Raw genomic sequence first — 24,199 nt, forward strand, 5'->3', positions numbered from 1 at the left:
GAGGCAGGCTCAGCATCTTGTTGCTACACTCCCTGCCACCCCCTCAACCATTATGAAATGATCCTGCCTGAGGATGAGCACATCTTCAAGCGTACTTGGAAATGAAATGCCGTTGAAAAGGATGAAGCGGAAGACATTAGGCATGGACCCAGGGGTTCTTCTCTGCATTCTCTTAATCTATGAATCACCGTGCAGTATTTCAGTCTGATATGGAATGGATATTTACAACTAAAGACAATTCTAAAAGATGACCATAAAGAAGACATGTTACATCTTTATGCAAGCCCTCTGATCAAAACTATGGCAAAATGAAATGGTTGAAATGAACAGACCATGGCTTGGGTTTCTAATGGACTTATTTATGATGGTTATGAGAAGAAGAGAGATTTGGAGAACAAACGTAGATGGTCAGGCATTTCAGAATTTTGCTTGGGTTCACATGGTTTTTAATCTATGAACACAAGTTTCTTTTGTTCATACAGCCATGATCTTATTAGCAAGGTGGAGACACCTACCTTTTTCCTTTGGAAGTTCACATCAAGTTTCATTGAGGCACACTTGTTCAATGTATTTAGTCGTCTAAAAAGAAAGAAAAAGGTGATGATTGCTACACTAATAAACCAAAATTTTCTTTTCAGTTTGACAATTCTCACTTATTCCCTACAAAGTTGAAAGTGCAGAAACAAGAAGGTAAGTCCCAAGAAACTACTGCACCCACTCCAGATGTGCTATAAAAGTGCTCCCGCTGGTTCTCCAGCCCCTCAGACTTGAGAGGACTCTGCCGAGGAGCCGACCAATCCCTGTCCATTCCCTAATTTAAACCCGGTCTTTTCCTGACTTCCCTTTCCACCATTTTTGGAAATATGAGCAGTCATTTTAGCCCTGCTCTCATCAGCCCCTCCATTCATTTGCCACCTCGACCACGCTAGCCCCAAATTCGGATCAGCTCAACCACCTGTCTTCTCCCCGCTCTTGGGGAGTGTAAATGGAAAAATAACTCAGTGCTGAATTATATGTGCTATAGACTAAATTGTGTCCCCACCAAAACTCATATGTTGCAACCCTAACCCCATGTGACTGTACGTGGAGTAAGAAGAAACTGAGGTTAAATGAGGTCATAGGAAAGAGCTCTGATCCAACAGAATTGGTTCCTTATAAGGGGAGAACCCAGAGAGCTCGCTCTCTCTCAATCTGCCATGTGAGAACACAGTAAGAAGGTGGCTGTCTGCTAGTCAGAGAGAGAGTGCTTACCAGGAACCAAGCCCTGCTGGCACCTTGATCTTGGACTTTCCAGCCTCCAGAACTGTGAGAAAATAAATGTCTGTTGTTTAAGACACCCAGTCTGTGGTATTTTGTTATGGCAGCCCGTGCTGACGAATAAATACATTTTGATTTTCAGCCTCAGCTGGGCTCCCAAAATTGCTACCCAGCATTCCTTTCATTTTTTCCTCTGGTTGGCTCCCAATCTCAGATTGTGAAAACTATCCCACAACAGAGGACTTAGCTGCTGCTGCCAATGAGAAAGTATACTGAGTATAAGCCACTGGACGTGAGTTCTTTTAATAACCCTCTCCTTCAACACACACACAGAAAGGATGTTTCTATTCTTTTTCAAAGCTAACCCTTTATTTAACCCTGTTTTTGATTTCAACATCCACCACTTCATCTGGGGCCATAATACCTCATTCGTTCTTCACCTCAGCAGATCCTCTCAACTGCTTTCTTCTCTTTGAGCGTATCCCTGTCTTGAACAAATTGACTAACCAATTAGTTAGCTACCTAAATAACCATGATCACACAAACTATTAATTTTCCCTTCAACCCTAAGTTTTTCATCAAGCAACCATGCTACCTATCCCAATATTCTCTTCCTTATATGACTCAATTTGCGGAAAACAGTCTCAATTTTCATTCATTCACTCTTCAAGCCATTACAATCTAACTTCGTGAGAGGCTCTTTGCAAATACCTTCACCGTTTTGTTTTATTTGATTACTTTTTAAACATCATATATATTGAATGCTTACGGTTGGTTTAAAGAGTCAAACATTACCCTCCTGTCCTTTTCCATTTACCCCTCTTTGGCAGCAACTCTTTCACTGGTTTCTTTTTTTTTTTTTAATATTTTTTTATTAAATTATGTTAGTCACCATACAGTACATCCCTGGTTTCTGACATAAAGTTCGATGATTCATTAGCTGCGTATAACACCCAGTGCACCATGCAATACGTGCCCTCCTTACTACCCTGGTTTCTTTTATTGGTGTTTACCTCTGATGACATTGTTTATGCTGTTACTTCTTAATTTTTCAATTCAAATCATTATTTATAGACTTTGTTCTATGAATGATGAAGATTTATTGATTTTTTACTACCTTTTCCCATCACTCACCTTCCCCACAGATATTCATACCCCTTATCTCTTACAATTATAGTTATGTGATAATTTCATAATTTTTGATAAATCCATATTCAGTGTTTATTACATTTTTTATTGACCATGTAAACGCTGTTCACATGTATATCATACTCTGATTACTTTGTCTTTCATTCTCAACTTTTCATTATCCCAGGAGTTAATATGCATCCTGTTTGTTTCCTTAGTTTTCAATGTATTTATTCCTAAATTCAAACTCAAACACCTCGTCAGCTTAGTATCTAACTCCCTAAGTGTGTTAATCTATTAATATCTATTAATCTAATTTCTTGGCGATCTCTCTCAGAGCCTTCTGACCTGTTCTAGCTGGGGTTTGCTGCCCTTGTTATTTTATTCTATTTTATTTTATTTTACTTTATTTTATTATCATGGGCTGATCAGATTTCTCAGCACTCAGATTCTCTGATTCTCCTGCAGTATGTTTTCTAATATTTTGGACCTGAGTTACAAAAGAGGCCCGAGAACCTCAATATTTGGAATGTAAGTAGACTGTCAATGAAGCCCCCATCTTTAATTGAGTGTCCCACCTTCAACTATGCCTGGTGTCCCCCAGCTTAGGGAACGTCTGTTTTAGCCTCTCTAGGGAATAAACTTCTAGTCTTGTGCTGATGATGGGGAAGAAAAGGCACCAACATATAAGTTGGGGGAATAACTTGAGGGCTCTAGCTACCTTAAAATAGAACTTCAAAGAACCCTCTCCTTCTTAGCCTACCTTAAACATCATTCCCCATTTTGGAGCTTTTTAGGGTTACTGTGGTACAGACTGAGTTAGCTTATGACTTACTTCACTGACCACTTAGCTTTTTATTTCCTGGGCTCGCAAAGTTCTCTACTATATTATTTGTTTTCCTGCTTTGAAAATTTTGTGGTTGTGGTGTCTCTCCCTGTATGGACATTTGCTTTTGTAAAGGCATGTCTCTCTAAATCAGCGGGAATTTAGAAAGCAAGAAAATTCAGATGTTCAATCTCCCACCTTTGACCGATGACTTTTTTTTTGTATTCTGGCTCTGCATTGGCTTTAAATTTTCAGCTCAATGAATTTTGGCAATTTTTACTACCCTCAAACAAAGTAAAGAACATTTTTTTCACATCAGAAAGTTCTCTTGTGCTCCTCTACCATCAGTTCTTCTCACCACCACATCCCCTCCCACCACCCCCAGGGACATTTCTTTCTAATTTCTGTTGCCCATAGACTGATTTTGGCAATTCTTGGTTATCATAAAAATGGAATCACGTGCTATGTATTTTCATGTGTCTGGCTTTTTTTCAGTCAACGCAATGTTTTTGAGATTGATCCATTTTGTTGAGTATAGCAATAATCATTCCTTATAATTGTTTATAATTCATACCATTATGAAGATATACAACTGGTTTTGCTGATGGACATTTAGGCTGTTTCCAGTTTTGACCAATGACTTAGTCATCAGATTCCATATCTTCTTTTTAGCAAAGACCTATTTGTAGCAATGGGTACTAATTACCACCCTCCGTTCCTTGAAACTCTTGTCTTTGGCATTCAAGATCATGAATTCTCTCATCTCTCTAAACACTATCTCCTTCTTGTCACCAAGCAGTACTTGCCCCTTAACTACTAATAGCTTTTAGAATTTGGACTGCAGTCTTTGCTTTTTATCGTCCATAATTATACTGAAATATCTTATCTCATCGTAAGATAAACTGGGCTCTGAAGATGTCCAATACTCTTTCTCTAGCCCAGACACATCAATTGAGCCCCAGAGTTATATTTCTAACTACTCACTAATCTCACCCATTTGTGGGGTCCTCTGGCCCTTCAAACTCAACTTTCAAAACTGAGCTCATTATATTCTCTTCGAACCTGTTTCTGTTATTTAATGTCTTATCTTGATTAAGAGCATCACCAAGTAGGCCACCCAAACCGGAAAACGGAGTCATCTTGACACTCTTCTTTCAGATCTGTATTCATTTGATCACCAAGTCCTGTCAATGATACTTCCTTGATATTTTTGAAGTCTTGCCTCTCCTTTGGCCCTACTTTGGTGCTTTCTCATCTTTTACCTAAAGTCAGGCAATAGCCTCTTAGTTGGTTTCACTATGACTTCAAATGCTTCACATTGAAACCAGTTCTATTTTGAAACTTTTTCTCATGTCACTCATTTATTTAAAAATATTTGATGACTTCCCTCATTTTCAGCCATCTCCAGTTTACACACTGACTACACATTCATTAGTGTCAAATATAATAAGCAACCCTGGATTAGAAACTGATCATTTAGTCTGAAGCTATCTTTAGCATGGGCTTGGCCTTTGCTCTTTTAACTGACAGCCTATCTTTTTGGCCAGTTCCACAGGTGTTAACATTGCTGTCTAAGAGCCAAGAGTGGTATGTGAGGTAAATTTTATATATACATTCTCACTTGGATATATAATGAGATATATAAGAGCTTAAATAAAGATATGTAAGAGCTTAAATAAGTCCATGTTGCTTATTTGGCCTCTCTGTAACAGGTTTGTTTGGGAAAGAATTGCTTATTATTTATAAAATTTACTTCTAATAAACTTGTTCTTCCACAAACAACCCTTTTTATTCTATGCAAAAGTTTTTGATCTACTACATATACCAAAGCCATCAAAGGGCTCATCCTTTATATACCACATGCCTGAATACGCTCTATACTTTCTGACACAAACAGGAAGTTCATTTACCGTTTTTTAAAGCTAGAGACTCAAACTAGATTTGACTGTAGATTTAGGTCCTTTTAGCTCCCCTAAACTCAGATATTTGCTGTCACCTTAAGAATTAATCTTCTACTAGGAGAAAATATTTGCAAAACCTGCATCTCATAAAGGACTTTTATCCAGAATAAAGAACTCCATAATCAATTCCATAATAAGTCAAACAATCTGATTTTAAAAATGTGCAAAATATTTGAACATACAGTTCTAAAGGAAGATATTCAAATGGCAAATAAGCACATGAAAAGATGCTTAACATCAATAATCTTGGAAGAAATGCAAATTAAAATAATAAGACACCACGACATACACTGGAATGCCTGAATTAAAATCACTGACAATACTAAGTTTTAGCAAAGACACAGAACCACTGAAACTTCCAAAGGATACAGCCTTTCTGGAAAATAATTTGGCAATTTCTTATAAAATTAAACATATTCTTAGCATTGGACCTAGCGATTCTACTCTTAGTTCTTTATATCCAAGATAAAATAAATTATACATCCATACAAAGACCTGTACTTGAATGTTCATAGCAGATTTGTTCACAAAATAACCAGAAAGTGGAAATAACCCAAAGGTCCCTTAACTGGCAAATGGAAATAAAAATTGGGGTACATACATATAATAAAATATTCAACTATACCAAGTCACTGACTACTGATACATGCAAGAAAATGGATGAGTCTCTGAGGCATTATGTTAAGCGAAAGAAGCCAGACACAAAAAGCATATACTATATAATTGCATTTATACAAAATTTTATAGAAGGTATATCTATAGTGACAGAAAACAGTTCAGTGGTTGCCAAATGCCAGCAATATAGAACTTTTTGAGATAATGAAAATGTTCTATACCATGATTGTGGTGATAGTTACATAACCGTATATATTTGACAAAATTCATCAAGTTGTGTATTTTAAGTTTGTGATTTTTTTTTTTTTTTTTTTTTTTTTTAAAGTTTTTTTTGATTTTTTTGANGATTTATTTGACAGAGATAGAGACAGTCAGCGAGAGAGGGAACACAAGCAGGGGGAGTGGGAGAGGAAGAAGCAGGCTCTCAGCAGAGGAGCCTGACGTGGGGCGATCCCGGAACGCCGGGATCACGCCCTGAGCCGAAGGCAGACGCTTAACCGCTGTGCCACCCAGGCGCCCCTTAAGTTTGTGATTTTTTTGAATGCATATTATACTTAATTAAGTTGGCGATTTTTTGAATGTATATTATACTTCAACAAAGCTGAATAAAAAATACTGTAAGTGAGTGCCATCAGTGGGAATGGTGCAATAAAAATTTCTAACACTCTGAGCCTCTATAAAAACAAGAAGAATATTGGCAATAATTGTCAAAATCAACTTTTGAAGAACTCTGGAAATTAATAAAGCCTTGAGACAATCCAAGTACTGTCTATTTAAGAAAAATGGTTGAATCTATGTAAAAACAGTGAGATTTGAGGCATCTGAACTTGTCCTATTCTCATGTTTCTTTTCTCAGTTTTGCAGAAGCTTCGAAAAACAACAGCATCACAATCAGAGTAGCTGTGAAAACTGACAGCCTAGAAGCCACTGGAGAGGGCAAAATGGCTCTGGCTCCCCAAAAGCTCCATTATTAAAGAACTGTCATTATCTGAACTATCTGGCAATTCCCTGAATGCCCCCATTCATAGGGCTTATCTTCATTTAACCTGACTCTGAGCTCATCACCAAGAATAGTTTTTTTCCCTAGGGTGTTTGTCAAAAACAATCAGTGGCAATTATTTAACATCACATCTGCCTAAAATGGTGATAACATTTGGGCCAAACAAGATATGAACCAAAAGAAATAACAAGAATAGCTGTAGGAATGAGATGTCCATAGGGGACTTAGAAAAGTTCTAACATATTCTTAGGAATCTAGAAGGCTAAGTACATATGCAGAACTGTGTGCATACCTGGAAAAGGCATGAGAATGTGCTAATTTTTCACCTCTGTCTGGCATTGGTGATCTGTACAAGCTGTCTAATCATTTGCTGACCCTCTAATCAAGTAAAGACTTCAGTGGTAATATATTGCAAAGGATTCAAATTTTGAAGAATTAGTTGAGGAAAGTTACTAAACAATAGCAACAACAACAAACCTTGGGGAGGGGGGTCTGATTTTGAGAGGTGCTACATTATAATGCATGAAATGTCCAATATTAAGTGAAAAATTAAAAGACAACAAACCAATTCTAAATTTTAGATGGAGAGGCAGAAGACCCAGAACAGCCAACATAATACTGAAGCAGAAAAAGAAATTTGGAGGATTGATACTATCCAGCTTCAAAACTTACTATAAAGCTAAAGTAATCCAGACAGTATGATACTGGTAAAAGGGTAGACAAGTATATCAATGAAATAAAATAGAGAGCCCAGAAATAGGCCCATACCAGTGGGTCAACTGATCTGTGACAAAGCAGCAAAGGTAATACAACAGAGAACTGATATCTTTCAACAAATTATGTTGAAACAACTGAACATCTACACACACACACACACACACACACAATCCTTCTAGACATAGACTTTATACCCTTCCCAAAAATTAACTGAAAATGAATCACAGACTTAAATGTAAACACAAAATTATAAAACTCCTAGAAGATAACATAGAAGGAAATCTAAATGACCTTAGGTTTGGTGATAACTTTTTAGATACAACACCAAAGGTATGATCTATAAAATAAATAACTGATAAACTGAACTTCACTAAAATTAAAAACTTCTGCTCTATGAGAGAAAATGTCAAGTGTGTGAGAAGAAAAGCTATAGACTTGGGAAAATAATTGCAAAAAAAATCTGAAAAAGGACTATTACCTAATATATACAAAGAAGTCTTAAAACTCAATGAGAAAACAAACAATCCATTTAAAAAATAGGCAAACATTCTGAACAGACACTTCACCAAAGATACACATATGACAAATAAGCACATAAAAGGATGCTTACCATCATACGTCACTACAGAATTGCAAATTAAAATAGCCATGAGATAAACGTGATACACCTATTAGAATGACAAAATTCTAAAACACTGACCACACCAAATGCTAACAAGAATGTGGAACAACAGGAATGCTCATTTACCGCTGTTGGGAATGCAAAATGGTACAGCACTTTGGAAGATAGTTTGGTAGTTTCTTACTGCCAAACACACTCTTACCATAGGATTGAGCAATCATACTCCTTGGTATTTATCCAAATGAGTTGAAAACTTATGTACACATAAAAACCTGCACAGGAATGTTTCCAGCAGCTTTATTCATAACTGCAAAAACTTGGAAACAACCAGATGTCCTTTGGTAGATGAATGGATAAATTAACTGTAGTACGTTCAGACAATGGAATATTATCCAGCATTAAAAAGAATTGAGCCATCAAGCCATGAAAAGACAAATTACTAAGTGAAAGAAGCCAATCTGAGAAGGCTACAGACTGTGTGATTCCAACTATAAGGCAATCTGGAAAAGGCAAAACTATGGAGACAGTAAAAAGATCAGTGGTCGTCAGGAGTTAGGAGGGAGGGAGGGCTGAACAGTCAGGGCATAAAGGATTTTCAGGCTGTGCAACTATTTTGTATGCTGCTATAACAGTGAATACAAATCATTACACATTAATCAAACCCAGAAAATCCGTAGGACCAAGAGTGAAACCTAACGCAGATTATGGACTTTGGTGATGATGATGTGTCAGTGTTGGGCCATCAACGGCTATGTCCCACTCTGTGCGGGATGCTGCTAGGGGAGGAGGCTGAGTGTGTGTACGTACAGGGGCACACAGGAACTCTCTGTACTTTGTGCTCAATTTTTCTGTGAACCTAAAATAGCTCTTTAAAAAGTCTATTTTTAAAAAGACATTGTTTCGTTTTATTCATTTAAAAATCACTTTATGTATCCAACTTTGAAATTACTGATGTAAAGTGATCCGCATTTTTTTTTTTTTTTTGCTCTCCATCCATTGACCCATTAGTTCTCAATCCTATCTACAAAACTATCGTCATCGAAAATGTCGTGGAAATTCTGGGTACGACTTCGAATATCATACACACAACCATTCAACTCGTCCTTTCCAAATGTATATGCATATCAGATCAGCATGTTGTACACTTTAAATATCACACAATTTTATTTGTCCAAATATGCTTCAGTAATGCTGGGGAAAAATAGCTGATTTGTTAAGATGGAAAAAAAAAAAAAGACACAAAGAGAGAAAACACTCTTTATGGTGGCCTGAAACTAGGTCGACAGCTCCAGCATGCTGTAACATCAGCCTGTGATTTATCCTGCACAAGGTGAAATAAACAACGGCCAGACTCCGCAAGAATACGAAATGGATGAAACACACATTCCGGAGAGATGTAAATGCGTCTTTAAGGACTGGCTGCCTCAGGGAAGAGCACACGTCACATAACAGAAGTATTCAGAGCACTTTACCAAAACCCCCGTGAAATTCTGCTGTGAATGAAGCCAATCTGCATTCAACAAATATTCAGCATCGGTATTTACCTCTAACTTATTGTTAAGTCATAGAAAACCAGGTTATCTGAGTTGATCTAGCACTGCATGAATAATAATTTTGATTGTAAAATTTATTTTATTTGCTGCATGAATATTGTGTCTTCTACTGGATTAGGGCCTCTTTTGAGGCAGAAACCAGAATTTATTCTTCTCATCCACCTTAGCCCTAGCAGGAAATTTTATACGTGGTAGTTTCAGTAGGTTTTTCTTTTTTAACCCAACATATTTTGTTTATATAGGTCTAATCGGGCATTGACTTTAAGTAGTCCCAATAGACTTCGTACAGTCAGAATAACCGAATTATTCTCCCCCACTGAACAGGACAGGCTAAGGACTGCATCTGATCTGCATCCCTAATGCCTAGCACAGGCCCTGGCTACGGCGAATCCTCTCAGCAAATGTTTGCTGAAGAAACTTCAGAGCTTGGCAGACTCTAGGGACAATCTGGTCTGACCCTTCTATTTTCAGATGAAGAGAATAAGGATCGGAGAGGACCACCTGCTCAAGGGAGCCACACGTTCATTAGCAGTGGAGCTAGGACTTCTTCCTGCCAGTGATTTCTCTGCTCCTGGCTACCCAAGAAGAGTTTCAGCGGGGCCTGCAAAATGAGAACATAGTCCTGTCGCTAGCACAGGCTATTCAATAAATGGAGATTCCCTTCCCCTCTCCTCTCTCTCCATGGAAAGAGAAAATCCATTACACATGATGAAGTCTGGCCACTTTGCGCTTTGGGCAAACTGGATTTCTGTGTTAACATAAGCAAAGCAGTTTGATCTTTTTAGAAGAAATGTCACAATGATATCGCTGCCAGAACCTGTTAATTTTTACTGTAGTCATCAGAATCCTTAAGAAGGGCTAATCCATTAGTAAGGGGAGATAGAAATCTCATTTTAAGAGTGAAACCTGAGGTTCTAACGGGAAAGTCAATAAGAAGAAAAGAAGTCAAGACTCGTTCATCCAACGGTGTACTATGTATCAGGAACAAGGGGGAGGTACTGGGAATGTGGTCCCAGCCCTTGTGGGTCTCGCAGTCCTGAGTGCAATATAAATATGACAAATAGAAGAAGAAGCAACTCACTTCCTGAGTGCATAAGGACAACACCTCCCAGAGGAGAGAATATGTGAGTAAGCCTGTGAAGGACTAAGAGAAATTTGCTGCCCAGGCTAAAAGAATTACAGGCAAAGCAAATAGGCATTAAATAGCACACTTTAGTCTAGCAATACAAGTATGTGACTGGGAATGTCTGCAGAGAAAGGCAGGGGCTAGATCACAAAGGACCAAAATGAATACGTCGAGAGCAATCTGGGCGAGGGGGAGCTAACTGAAGGATCTTAGACAGGAGAGTAATGTAATATACAGTAACTGAGCCAAACCTGGAAACTCCAGTGTGTAAGGCATGGGCCAGAGGGGAGGAGCAAGGCTTGGGGAAGGTAAGAGGTCAACAGAACAAGCTGAAGGCCGCATCTGAGAAGCCACAGAATGAGCATTACGGAAAGGAGGGAGTAGATGGTTAGCTGTGCCAATTATTTATGGAAAAGTAAATGATAGACAACTTCAAGTGTGCCTTTTGGACTCAGCAGTTAGCCAAGGCAGTTTCCGAGAAGCCTGAAGGAAGAGAGCTGAGGGGCAAGGGGACCCTGATAAAGTTAGGCCATGGACGCAGAATGCTCTTTAAGAAGTCTAGCTAAGAAAGAGAGAGAGAGATGTGGGGTATTTTGTGGAAAAAAGGAGTAATTTATCATCATATAATATTTTCCTTACATGTAGAAAGAAAATAATTCGTGAGCTGACAGGTTATTTTCTTCCAGGTTCTAGTTCAATTTAACACACCTTTATTGACTTCCCGCTCAGCACAAGGCCAGGAAGCACCCACTACCAGCTACACCACCAAATAAGATACAGTCTTTACTATGGAGCACCTAGAAGCTGGAAGGTAGAATGCATCGATCTCCAGCTAACCAGAACCAGAGTGGGGCGGTGGTCAGCATCAAATCGAGGGGTGCACAGACTGCTTTGAGTGCACAGGAGGGAGACCCCGACAGAGAGGGCCCAGAAGGACAGAACCCAGGGCCATGCAGAAGAACCAGGAAAAAGCACAGCGGCGTTCTTGCCGCGAGGGCTGGGGATCTGCGAGCAGTGCATGTGTCGGAAGCATCTGGGGGTGACAGGAGGGCAGTCTGGGCCTTGTCTGAGAGGATTCTTCCACTTCCACTGTGACGGAGGCCTGTCTGGGAGACACAGAAGGCCCTCTGCCTGTGGATGTCCAGAAAAGCCACAAAACCCTTCCCTTCCTCACATTTACATTTTAGATTCCGATTTTATAGTTCAACTACCAGACTTAGACGGGTCCTGAGGTCTCCCATGCTGATGTAATGGCCAGTTTCCTGTGATATTTCTAATATTCCTGCCAAAGCCACGAGAAGAGTAACAAGCAAAGGTACACACATTCATCTCCAACATGTGATTCTGATTAAAGCCCGCAGCCTGAACTTCTCACCCTCCACTCAAGTGTCAGGGGCTAAAGGTATCTAGCCCTGTCTGCTAAGGAGTGTTCTGGGCGTGAAACTCAAAGACCTTCAGAAACAAAGTCATGGAGACTCGAGATGGAAGACTCCTACTAACCCAGGAATCAAAGGCAAGGGGGAGCATGAGTTCTTCCCCTGCACACAGGAGCGCAGGACCTGGGAAAGGTCTCCCTGCTGCCTGGGGAGTTTACAAAAGAGACTGCAGAGCAGGATGGAGAGCTATGCGGGTCAGACAACTCTGCAATGGAACTCAGCAGGGGTGGGGCCTTACAAAAATCACAGGCCATCCAGCGGGACAGTTTACAGTGTCTGCAGAAAAAAGAGTGTAGTCAGAAGTCCACAAGTGCCTGTCCCAGAGCCACTGCTGAGTCTGTGAAGGCCATGCCTCTGCTCTGCTGAGCTTTGCACTCTAGCTGTTCTCTGACCAAGAGGTCACGCTGCTGCAGAAAGGCTGACCTCTCTTCCAGACCAGAAACCCACAAGCAACTGTGCCTGGCTATTCGCTGGAGTGTGGGAGGAAAACAGTTATGCACAGACAGATCTGGCTACAGGAAGAAAAGGAAGTATGTGTATGTTGTCATCGGGGGAATGGATGTGTGTGTGAAACGGTGGGATTTGTAAAATAATTTTTTTTATCGAGATGTAATTGACATATAACATTGTGTTTGTTTTAGGTGTGCGATCTAATGATTTGGTGTCTGTATATATTGCAAAATGATCACCAGGATAAGTCAACATCCACAGCCACACATCGTTACTTTGTTTTTCTTGTAACGAGAACTTGAGACTTAGTCTCTCAGCAACTTTTCAAATATACAATACAGTATCGTTGACTCTGGTCACCAGGTTGTACACTATATCCCCAGAAAAATAATTTTAAATAAGCTAGAGGTTCTAATGATCAAGGTTCAAGGAAGAGTGTGAGACCCACAGGTTCTAATGATCAAGGTTCAAGGAAGAGTGTGAGACCCAAGGTTCAAGGAAAATCAATAAGCTTCAACGGCCACAGTGGCCCAAGAGTAAAAACTTAAAAAAAAAAAAGGTTCAGGTTTTCTTGGACTTCCTTAGTTTTTAGGATTTCAGATAAATTTTAAATTCACATACACCTGCACTGGAAAAACCAGATGGGGTGTCCTTAGTCTTTAACTGTTTACAATGATTGCATCTAATCCAGATAATTTCTCTAGTGAGAACTGGTCCAAGTTGAAGCAAGGGTCACAACCAGAGATTTCTCTGAGAGGTTCAAAGGTGAAAAGCAAAGCACAAACAGGCCGGGGTTACTGGAAGGTTAGAGCACTCACTCTGGGCCCTGGGGTTGTCTCTGGGCTCCTTCCCTGCCCGCTTCCTGGATATGGGCCCCTACTGTTCAGTTGTGGTCCTCTTCTGCTCTCCTTACTGTCCTTGGGTGAACTCATACCCTCTCAGGACCTTCCTACCCGTATATGTGGATGACTCTGCATCTGTCTCCAGCTGAGGTCCCTGGCCAGACCTGCACACCTGCCTCACACTGGACATCTCCTCCGGGTCCCAGTCTGCCAGGCCTCAGCTTATCACACCTTCTCCTGCTCAGACCCTGGCCAGACTCCACAGCAAGGAGCATCACCATCCCCAGCTGCTCAAACCAAGGGGAGTCTGGTCACCCTTTCTTCTGAATTACAGCAATACTAATAACACCTCTTATTCACAGGGCTTTGTGAAAATGAAATGAGACCAATGTAAACAGCTTGATACGCTGCTACTAAGCAATGGTCAGTACTCACTAGATGTTAGCCATTGTCATCCATTATTTATCCGTCAAAGGAAGGCACTTTTAAAAACATTGTTAAGGTTTTTAATAGTGCAATACAAAATATCTAATATAGAGCTAATATATATGTAATTAAAAATATAAACTCTCCCCTAGATTTGCTGTCCTATTCTGTAGTTTCTTGTGTATTCTTCCTGAAAGTTTATACACACAGAAGTCATTTTGAGTAGCTGGTTGGAAAAGGTTATATAAGAAGCCTTTTTTTTTTTTTAAAGATTTTATTTATTTATTCAACAGAGATAGAGACAGCCAGCGAGACAGGGAACACAAGCAGGGGGAGTGGGAGAGGAAGAAGCAGGCTCATAGCAGAAGAGCCTGATGTGGGGCTCGATCCCACAACGCCGGGATCACGCCCTGAGCCGAAGGCAGGCGCCTAACTGCTGTGCCACCCAGGCGCCCCAAGAAGCCATTTTAAAATACAAAGACCAACGTTTTTCATATATGTGTGCACGTGTGTGTGTGTGAAATTCCCTATCTCTGACCCTGCCATGTCTCTACCTGTCTGTACCCCAACCAAGGCTGCCCTATACTATATAGGCTATATTGTGGTAAGGTTCATAGTGGAGGTGGGGGTAGGGATAAAGATGTCTTTCTGCACATTAACTTAGCTGAAAAAAAAAAAGCTAAAAGTTCAAAAGAGGCACATCAAAATTTCATGTGTTCTTGTCTGGGTAATCCCTACTGGCCTTTTAGGGTCATTTTTCCAGAAGCCCTCTCTGAAATCCCTTCTCTTGCATCTGTTCTTCTAGTGATCATATCATTTGTCCAAGTAAATTGTAATTTACTCATTTCTCAACCCTGGTACAACTGGCATGTGAGGTCAGACAATTCCTGGTTGTGGGGACTACCCTGTGCATTACAGGAGGCTTGGTGGCATCCCTGACCTCCATCCACTAGATGCAGGTATCATGGCCCAGTAGTGAGCAAAAATTTGGTCCTGGATGTTGAGAGGGGGACAACATGCTCCCCCCCTTCCAGGTTGAGACCACTGCATTCGTCTGAGAAGTCAGGGTGAGGATTCTGGCTTATTGGTCTCCGACCTAAGCTTTCTTTGGAAACTCCAGAAGCAGCCTATCTGGCTTTGAATCCTAGCAATGCATTCGCTAGCTATAAGTGGGTCAATTATTTTATAACTCTGTGCCTCAGTTTCCTTGTCTCTAAAATAGGAATCATGTTAGTTAGAGCCTACTTTATAGGGTTGTTATAAGAAGTAAATAACTAAATATTTGTAGAATGCTTAGAGTGGTGCTTGGTAGATAATGAGCACTTTGTGTTTTTTAAAAAATAAAATCATCATTTACTGGGATCTGTATTTTTTTTATAGCTCAGAATTTCAAAGTTGGAAGTGACCATGATTATTATGTAACCCCCATACCTTTCCCACAATGATGTGTCCAAGTTTCAGTCGAGTTAATTGTCACATATTACTATATGACATAACATAATATATAATACTGTACATTTTCTGTGACAAATATTCTAAAAGAGAAAATATCTAGAATATATATTATATTCATAAAGATTACCATTACTTAATTTATTAATGCTATTTAACACACTCAAAGACATGCGTTTGTGCGCAGAGGTAAATCATAAATATCATTTTTGTCAGCACTCTCCTCCACCAGCTCCCCTGCCCCACATGAAAACCATGGTCATTAATTATCCTTTTAAATACAAAGGACAGTGATAGATGCACTCTAGAATCCTAACCAATTCCATATCTCCCTGAAATGGTATTGAACAAGGTAATGCTCTAATTTTAAACACAATACAATTGACTAGCACTTACTAGCAACGTAAGTTACATGGATGATTTACTGGCCTAATACTAAATTAGAAATTCATAGATCATCTTGAACATCAAGGCCCTATATTATCAGTCTGAGTGAATATCGCAAATCAAAATGCGAATTAAACATATTGCTTATCCTTAAAAAAAATCTCATTTAGGGGCTTCGACTTGCTGCAATTTGCCTTAAAGGTGACAAACATTGCATGCTATTTTGACACCTTGGCTATTCCTACATTCTGATACAGTTAACAGTTCCAATTAGCTCATCTAGGTACTTAGATCTGCAATTAGCTTTTCATTACTCACAGGGGAAAATATTTTTCAATTAAGAGTTCAATCAAAGAGCATCAAAACAAAATTATAACTGAGGTTGCTAAAATAAGCAACTGCACTACTCTGACTTGCAGTTACAAATGTTTGCAGAGCCCCTACTATGTGCTGGTGCTGTCAGAGTCACAGAAGCAATGTAAGACATGCCTGCCAGCCTGGAAGTTCACACCTTCAGCACAAATAGCAAACCCGTCTAGTGTTAGAGACCTAAAAACAAGAGGCACACCTCTATGTACTCCAGGCCAGGTGTGGGTCTTCCTTGTCATTGCTATCCTCAGTATGCTGTGTTTTTCCAGCCATTCGAAAACGCTGCTCAGCAACTCACTACGTGTAATTAGGACCTAGGACACTGTCTGTCTACACAGGTGAGACACTTCCAGAAAACCGAAGGTGAGTAAAATTCTTGTCGCAGGTAACATTTGCAGGAGACATCCAGCCCTCTTGTCCTCATCTGTCTACCTGGCAGAAGCTACGTGCCCTCTGGCTATGGCTCCCTTTACGAGTCTGCAGTCTGCGTTAGCTCAGCACTTCAAATATGCATGAGAAATGTGGAGCCCGCAAAGCTTCACAATAAAAAAAGAGACCAAGTCTATCACTGCGTCTGCAATATACCCGTGAGAAAAGGGATAAAATCACAACCCCTTACTGCTCTCCAGGCATCAGTCATTATATACCATGTGAGTGGGTGAGTGTCTAATTAACCACTCATCTATCCCAAAGTTTTATAAGTGCGGTCATTCCCCTCAGGCTGGAGGTCTTCCTTCTGCTTGCTTTTCACTATTTGCTACACGGGACATCAGTGTCCTGGTGGAACCTGTCATGAAGGGAAAGAAGCTGCATACGGGTCCCCTTAGCCAAGCTACCTCCATGTCTGCCTCCTTACCGTGCCTGCTTCCTTTGACCCACCCTGCTGTGACTACTCCTTTGGCCTCTGTTTCACCCACCCCTCCTACGCCCCAAGAATCTCAGCTCGCACACTTCCAGCCAAACACTTTTCTTACTTAATAATATTTTTGGAGACACAGCTATCATAAGAATTATTCCAATTATAACAACCTCCTGCCACTCTCGCCATTTTTACCCGAGCTGGGCCCCTGTGAAGAACACTGTGGTGTCTGGCATCGCCACATTTAGACATGTTTACACAGCCATACCTTTCGGGGTATGTCTGCATGGATCCTGCTGTGGGCTGTGTCAGAGATGGGGCATGGGCTCTGCAAAAGAAGGCTTCCTGATTTTTCTGGCTGACACTAACAGTATTATTCAGAACTCTTTAGATCTCTAAATGATTTCACATTCATTGTACTGGGTCATCTCTATAACATGTCTGAAAGGCATTTTATTTTTAAAGAGTAGACTTTGGGGGCAGTGCCTGGGTGGCTCAGTTGGTTACGTGTCTGCCTTCAGCTCAGGTTATGATCCCAGGATCCTGGGATGGAGCCCTGAGTCAGGCTCCCTGCAGAGCAGGGAGTCTGCTTGTCCCTCTCCCTCTGTCCCTCCCCCTGTTCATGCTCTCTCCCTCTCCTTCCTTCTCTCTCTCTTAAATAAATTAAAAAATCTTAAAAAAAAAAAAAGAAAGAGTAGACTTTGATGGAAAAGTCCGGAATTTAGTCAGGGCATCTCAGATCACTAACAGCAGTAATTAGATAAGGAATTACCACCCACATGTATGAGATTCAAAGCTGGTCAGCGATGTCACCAGTGAACATAACTGCGCATTCAGAGACAGTGTTTGCCTCTGCAATCCTGACTTGAAAATATGTACTATAATTTTTATTCTTGGTTTACAATGTAATCCCTTATTTATATTTAGAAATAAAATTTTAGAAATCTATGATGAAGCTACTAGGGACTAATGAGTGAATTTAGATTGTAGGATACAAGAACAATATATAAAAAATTTATGTACTATTAATGAGCAACTGGAAATCAAAACGATAAAAAAAATCTCTACTATCTGCAATAGCACCACAAAACATGAAATTCTTAAGTACATTTGAGGAAGTGTAATATCCATATGCTGAAAACTACAGGTCAGGTTCTGAAAAAAAAAATCAAAGGACACCTAAATAAAAAAAAAAACATACATTGTATTTATGAATCACAAGATTCGGTACTGTTAAGCTGTCAATTCTCCCCAAACTGATGTATGGGATTCAACATAATCCAAATCAACACTCCAGAGGATTTTTAAAATAGATATCAACAAGTTGTTTCTAAAATTTATATGAAAAGGCAGAGGAACTAGAATAGCCAAAATAATTCTGGAACAAAAGAACAAAGTTGGAGGACATACACTATTGGATTCCAAGACATATATAGAGCTAAGTAATCATGTGTCATATGTTGATGAAAGATTAGACATACAGATAAATGGAACAGAATAGACAGTCCAGAAATAGACTTACACATCCATGGTTAATTGATTTACAATGCAGGTGCGAAGGCAATTCAATGAAGAAAGTCAACCTTTTCAACATGGTGCCAAACCAATGGGATGCTGATGTGCAAAAATGAATCTTGACCCATACTTTGTACCTTATAAAAAATTAACTTTAGACAGACCATCAAATAAATGTAAAACATAAGTCTGAAATTTATAGAAGAAAACAAAGGAGAAAATAGTTGTGACCTTATGTTAGGCAAAAATTTCTTAGGGCTAAAAATACGGAAAAGATTGATAAACTGGATTTAGGCAAAATTTAAAACTTCTGTTCTGTGAAAGACACTGTTAAGAGATCGAAAAGACAAGGGGCACGTGGGTGGCTCAGTCAGTTAAGCACCTGCCTTTGGCTCAGGTCATGATCCCAGAGTCTTGGAACTGAGCCCCCGAGTTGGGCTCCCTGCTCAGTGGGGAGCCTTATCTTCTCCCTCTCCCTTTGCTCCCCACCTCCGCTTGTGCTCATTCCCTCTCTCTCCCTCTCTCTCAAATGAATAAATAACATCTTAAAAAAAAAGAGAGAGATTGAAAAGACAAGCTACAAACTGGCAGAAAATATTTACAAAACCCATATCTAACAAAGGGTTTACTCTAAAGCATATAAGGAACTCTCAAAACTCAATGGTAAGAAAACAATCAAATTTTGAAAAATGGGCAAAAGACTTGAACAAAGAAAATACAGGTATGGCAAATAAGCTCATGAACAGACATTCGACATCATTACTCATTAGGAAATGAAAATTAAACTCATAATGAGATAACTCTAGACACCTATTAGAATGGCTAAAACCAAAACAAACAATATATGCCATGGGGATAACAGGTACAGCCTAGGGAATATAACCAATGGTATTGTAATAGCATTATATGGCGACAGATGGGAGCTCTGCTTGTGAGAGCATAGCACAACATAGAGACTTGTTGAGTCACAGTGTTGAACGCCTGAAACTAATGTAACATTGTATGTCCACTGTACCTCAATAAAATTAACAAAACAAAAACCGACAGCAGCAAGTGCTGGCAAAGATGTGGAGCAGCCAGAACTCTCATACATTGTTGGTGAAAATGCAAAATGATAGGATCACTTTTGAAATGTCTGGTGATTTCTTATAAAGTTAAAATATAATTATCAAATGGACCCCACCATCCCCTTCCTAGGATTTTACCCAAAAGAAATGAAGACTTATGTTCACACAAAATCTTGAATATGAAAATGTTTATCATTGCTTTATAACCACCAAAACTGATGACTCAAATGCCCTTCGGCTGGTGAATGGACAAACTGTAGTACATTCATACGATGTAATGCTACTCAGTTTTGGTACTGACACACCAACGACACGGAGGAGCCTTAAGTGTATGTACCATACTAAGTAAAAGAAGTCAGGCTCAAAAGGCTACATATTGTTTCATTTATATGGTATTCTAGAAAAGGCAAAACTATAGGTATAAAAGCCAGATCAGTCGTTGCCAGGGGGGTGTGGTGGGGTGGGAGAAGGGTTAGAGGTTGATGCCAGAGGGGACCCAGGGAATTTTCGGGGGTGATGGAGCTGTTCTTCATATTGTTTGTGGTGGCAGTTACATGCTCGAAAACTGTTCACTCAAAATAGTAAATTTTACTTTATATGTATATATACCTATATATGTATGTATATATGATGTTTTGATTTAAAGAAAGCATAAATTTTGGGGCGCCTGGGTGGCTCAGTTGGTTAAGCGCCTGACTCTTGATTTTGGCTCAGGTCCTGGAATAAAGCCCCACGTAGGGCTCCATGCTTTGCATGGAGTCTGCTTGAGGTTCTCGCTCTCTCTCCCCCTGCCCCTCCCCCTACTCATGCATGTGAGTGCTCTCTCTCTCTAAAATAAAATAAAAATCTTAAAAAAATTTTTAAAAATTAAAAAAGAATACATAAATTTAAGACATTCAATAGAGAAAATGATAATGCAATATAATTAAAATATAAAAATTCCTTTTTTTTTTTTTAAGTCAGCTATAAGAATGCCCTTGGTTAAAACTAAGAGGGGAAAGTTCAGAAGGAAGTGCTGATGGAACAGTTCTGGGTTGAGTGAAATCTTATGAGCAGGGAGATGCTCCTGCTTGGGTGCACCCCAGACATCCTGAAAACACTGCTTTTCCAATTCATTACCTCTAAAGAGTCACAATCAAACCATCCGTTCCTCTCATAAATGCTTGCAAATGGCATTTTGTGCCTATTTGTTTTCTAGCCCACATAGCCCGTTCCTATAATCTGTGATTTGAAGAGTTCTTTGCTCTTCTACCCACTTAAGCAAACCTACAGTACTGTTTTCCTTAAACATTCAGATATCACTTCTTAATGCAAATCTATTTTCTCTTCACATAGGAACCACAGAGTGAATACAAAAATATGTATGTCTGAAGATTCAGGAAGACTAAGGTTATTTGCACACTATCCTAACATACACTGGTCTCTCCTATCTTGACAAAAGTTTTGCTCATCATTACTTTCTGATTAAACTACCATCTTTCTATGTCAATGCAGAATGTGCTAGAAAGAACACTGGATTGCAAATTTTAAGTACTGCATTTTTTCAAGTTTCTAATTTTTTTTTTTTTTTTATTTTTAAGGAATCTCCACACCCAGTGTGAGGTTTGAACTCACAACTTTGAGTCAAAAGTTGCACGCTCCACTGACTGAGCCAGCCAGGTGCCCTGAAGTACTACGTTTTAAGGTCAGTTCAGCCCATAACTAGCTGTGTGGCCGCGGAAAAATGACTCACCTCCTGTAACTAATATTTATCTCCAGCCCTGACCTCTCTCCAGGGCTTTAGTTAGGAAACTTCAAGTTTCTACAGACACGTACAGTCTCTCATGCAGCATTTAATTGTTCCCGGATTTTCCTATCACTCAGATTACAACTGTTACTTATTTGTTCCTATTTTCATGCTTTATTTCTTCAACTAGATTTCTCCAACCAGATTATAAATTCTTGGAGGGGAGGGAAGTACTCATATACATCTTTGTTTCTGTCCAGCATCTATCACTTAGCAAAGGCCTAAATATCCCAGGTTGCTGATATAATTACTTGAGCTTACATATTTTAGTTTGCTGATATAATCACTTGCCTTTGCAAAAAATACAGCCAAGTTTGACATACTCATGGAGTTTTTCAGGGCCTTCTCGGGCCCTCACACTGTGACCTCCCCTGCTGCCTCCTTCCACTAACCCACCCCTGACCCCAATCACCACAGTCTATAGCTTCATCTTAATCTAGTTTGTTCATAGCACTGAACACTCTCTGAGATAAAGTCTCCCTCTCCTTCTCTTTTTCTCTCACTGACTCTCTCTTTTTCCTCAATCTATTTTCTGAAGCCTCCGACTAGGATTTAAGCTCCATAAAACCAGGGTCCAATCATGCTTACTGTGGCATACTTAGAACTTGGACCCAGGCCTGGCACTGAGTAGGCACTCAATAAATACTTAGGGAGCTTGAACTTGCCCCGCAATACAGTGATACCTATTGGAGACTGCACAATTGAAAGTAACACAATCACACGACTTACCTGTAAAGAGGTTCTACAAGGTCCTTTTCAAGAAAATCATGATCATTCTTGACAGCCACAATGTTGATGGGAAATTGGGAATCTGAAAAAAGAGAGAAACAGAGACATTTTTGCATCTCGTTTTTATCTGAATAGGCACCACTATCTTTTGATCACCACATTTCAGTACACAGGACCGATCTTGGCAGTTACTCCCCCATCGATGGATGTGTTGGTAATGTTTAAAATAGTAGGCAGTTTTATTTTTATCAAATAAATGCTCTTAAGGATACAAAAGAAGTATGAAATATGAGAATAACCAAGTGTTTGCCCTTGGATAGGATCGAATACTAGGTGCCTGTATTGTGGTAGTTCAGCATAAATGCAGACATTTGCCTCTATGAAGAGCTTTTATACTTTCACTACCCACCTAACGTCACTGATTCTTATCTTGATCAGTTCATGAAATACTCAGTTTGGCAGATTTTTTTTTTCAGAAAGGAAATGTCCAGAAATACCCAAAGCTCAATGGCCCTAAATGTGTACTTTTGTAGCAAAATCTTGAGTCTCTTTAGATTATCAGCAAAATATTCAAACAACTGATTCTATCCAAAGAGAATAGATTCCAACATCATGACTTTTCTCCCACAGACTATTCATGCCAACTTTGGAGGTCAAGGGCAATCCTCAAAATGCAGTGTTCATTTTAGGTACCTTATTCATGGAGGGAAAAATTTAGAGATCATTCTCATAGAGGCTATAGTCACATCTAACAGACAATGTCAATTCATTATCATCATCCTGCCATTCTTCCTCTTTCTCATTTTATATTTTGCATCGCCAGTCATAATAAATCCAAAGGTATCTAAACCTTAATGTGAGTTGGAAACAGAAACAACATCTTTTGGTGATAAAAGTAACGTGAGTGCATTCCAGATGGTGCCAGAATGAAGACTGTCTTGTTCTGCTAGAGAGGGAGTGTGTGTAATAATGAGAAACAGAGACACCAAAGCCCAGCTGCCTCGGCTTTGAGTCTTACGCTGCTAATATCTAGCTGTAGAACTGGGGGCACCTGATCTAACCTCTCTTGAGCCTGTGTTTTCCCATCTGTAAAATGGGGATGATGATAATTATAATATTTACCCTGTGGTATTGAGAATATTTGATGAATAGCATAGGTAAAGTACTTTCAATAGAACCTGGCACATAGTAAGCTCTATATTATTTGATCTTTCTTATTACGTTTATTCAATGCATATAGCTTAAACACAATTTAACAGGCACCTTTTACTTACAGAAAATTTTTTTTCCTTAGAAAGGAAATTTCCAAAAATAACCAAAGCTCAATGGCCTCAAATGTTTTCTTTTGTAACAAAATCTTGAGTCACTTTAAAGTATCAGCAAAATATTCAAACAATTGATTCTATCTAAAGAGAAGACATTTACTTTACTTCTTAGCCATTTGTAGACAGTTCCATTTAAATTGCATAGTACTGTGAGCTTACAAAGAGAGTTCACAGGACAGGAGAAAAGTCACTGCGTTATGGCTCAAGAGACTGATTTTAATTCTGATTCCTCCACCTTTTAACGTTGGAAAAGTCACGTAACCTCTTCGGGCCTCTCTCTCGTAATCAGGAAGTTGGTGGTGGGGCATGGGAGCAGGGTTGCTTAGACCAAAATTATAAAGCCCTCCTTGCCTACAAGGCCACGGTTTATCAAAACTTGTGTTAGAGATTCTAGACTTCAAAGCACATTCCGAGATATACCTTCCTTTGTCCTTAGAGAATTGAAGTTAGAGAACTAGAAAAAAGTGCTTTGTTTTTTAAAATATAAAACTGAGCTTAGGTGAATGAGTGAGATTCACCAGCGACTACAGGTGAATTTTACCGATTCTATCCTACACACATTTTATGACATCAGGAAGAGAACTCGATGCTGCTTCGTGTGCTAGATATCCTTTCTTAGCCCTACAGACCCACTCTCCACTTTTCTATACCTTGCTTTGTGCCCTGAGGACCACCCGTGTGGATGGCCTTCAAAGGGGATCCATGTCCTTTGGCTTCCTTTCGTGTTTGGCCAATGGGAAGCCCTGTGGAG

The 24,199-nt window shown here is 39.6% G+C and overlaps 1 protein-coding gene across 3 annotated transcripts in view; it reads right to left on the reverse strand.

Moving 5' to 3' along the window:
* STARD13 (StAR related lipid transfer domain containing 13) overlaps window positions 1-24,199 on the reverse strand; it is a 227,009-nt gene that overhangs the window by 35,970 nt on the left and 166,840 nt on the right. For all 3 annotated transcript variants that reach the window (XM_011223638.3, XM_002918221.4, XM_034665058.1), the window contains exons 3-4: window positions 22,124-22,205; window positions 516-579 (exon numbers count right to left, since the gene is read on the reverse strand). In XM_011223638.3, coding sequence (XP_011221940.2) covers window positions 516-579; window positions 22,124-22,205 — 146 coding nt within the window. The remainder of the gene's footprint in view (window positions 1-515; window positions 580-22,123; window positions 22,206-24,199) is intronic.

The sequence above is a fragment of the Ailuropoda melanoleuca genome, chromosome 7, assembly GCF_002007445.2.
Source record: "Ailuropoda melanoleuca isolate Jingjing chromosome 7, ASM200744v2, whole genome shotgun sequence".
NCBI classification, from domain to species: Eukaryota; Metazoa; Chordata; class Mammalia; order Carnivora; family Ursidae; genus Ailuropoda; species Ailuropoda melanoleuca.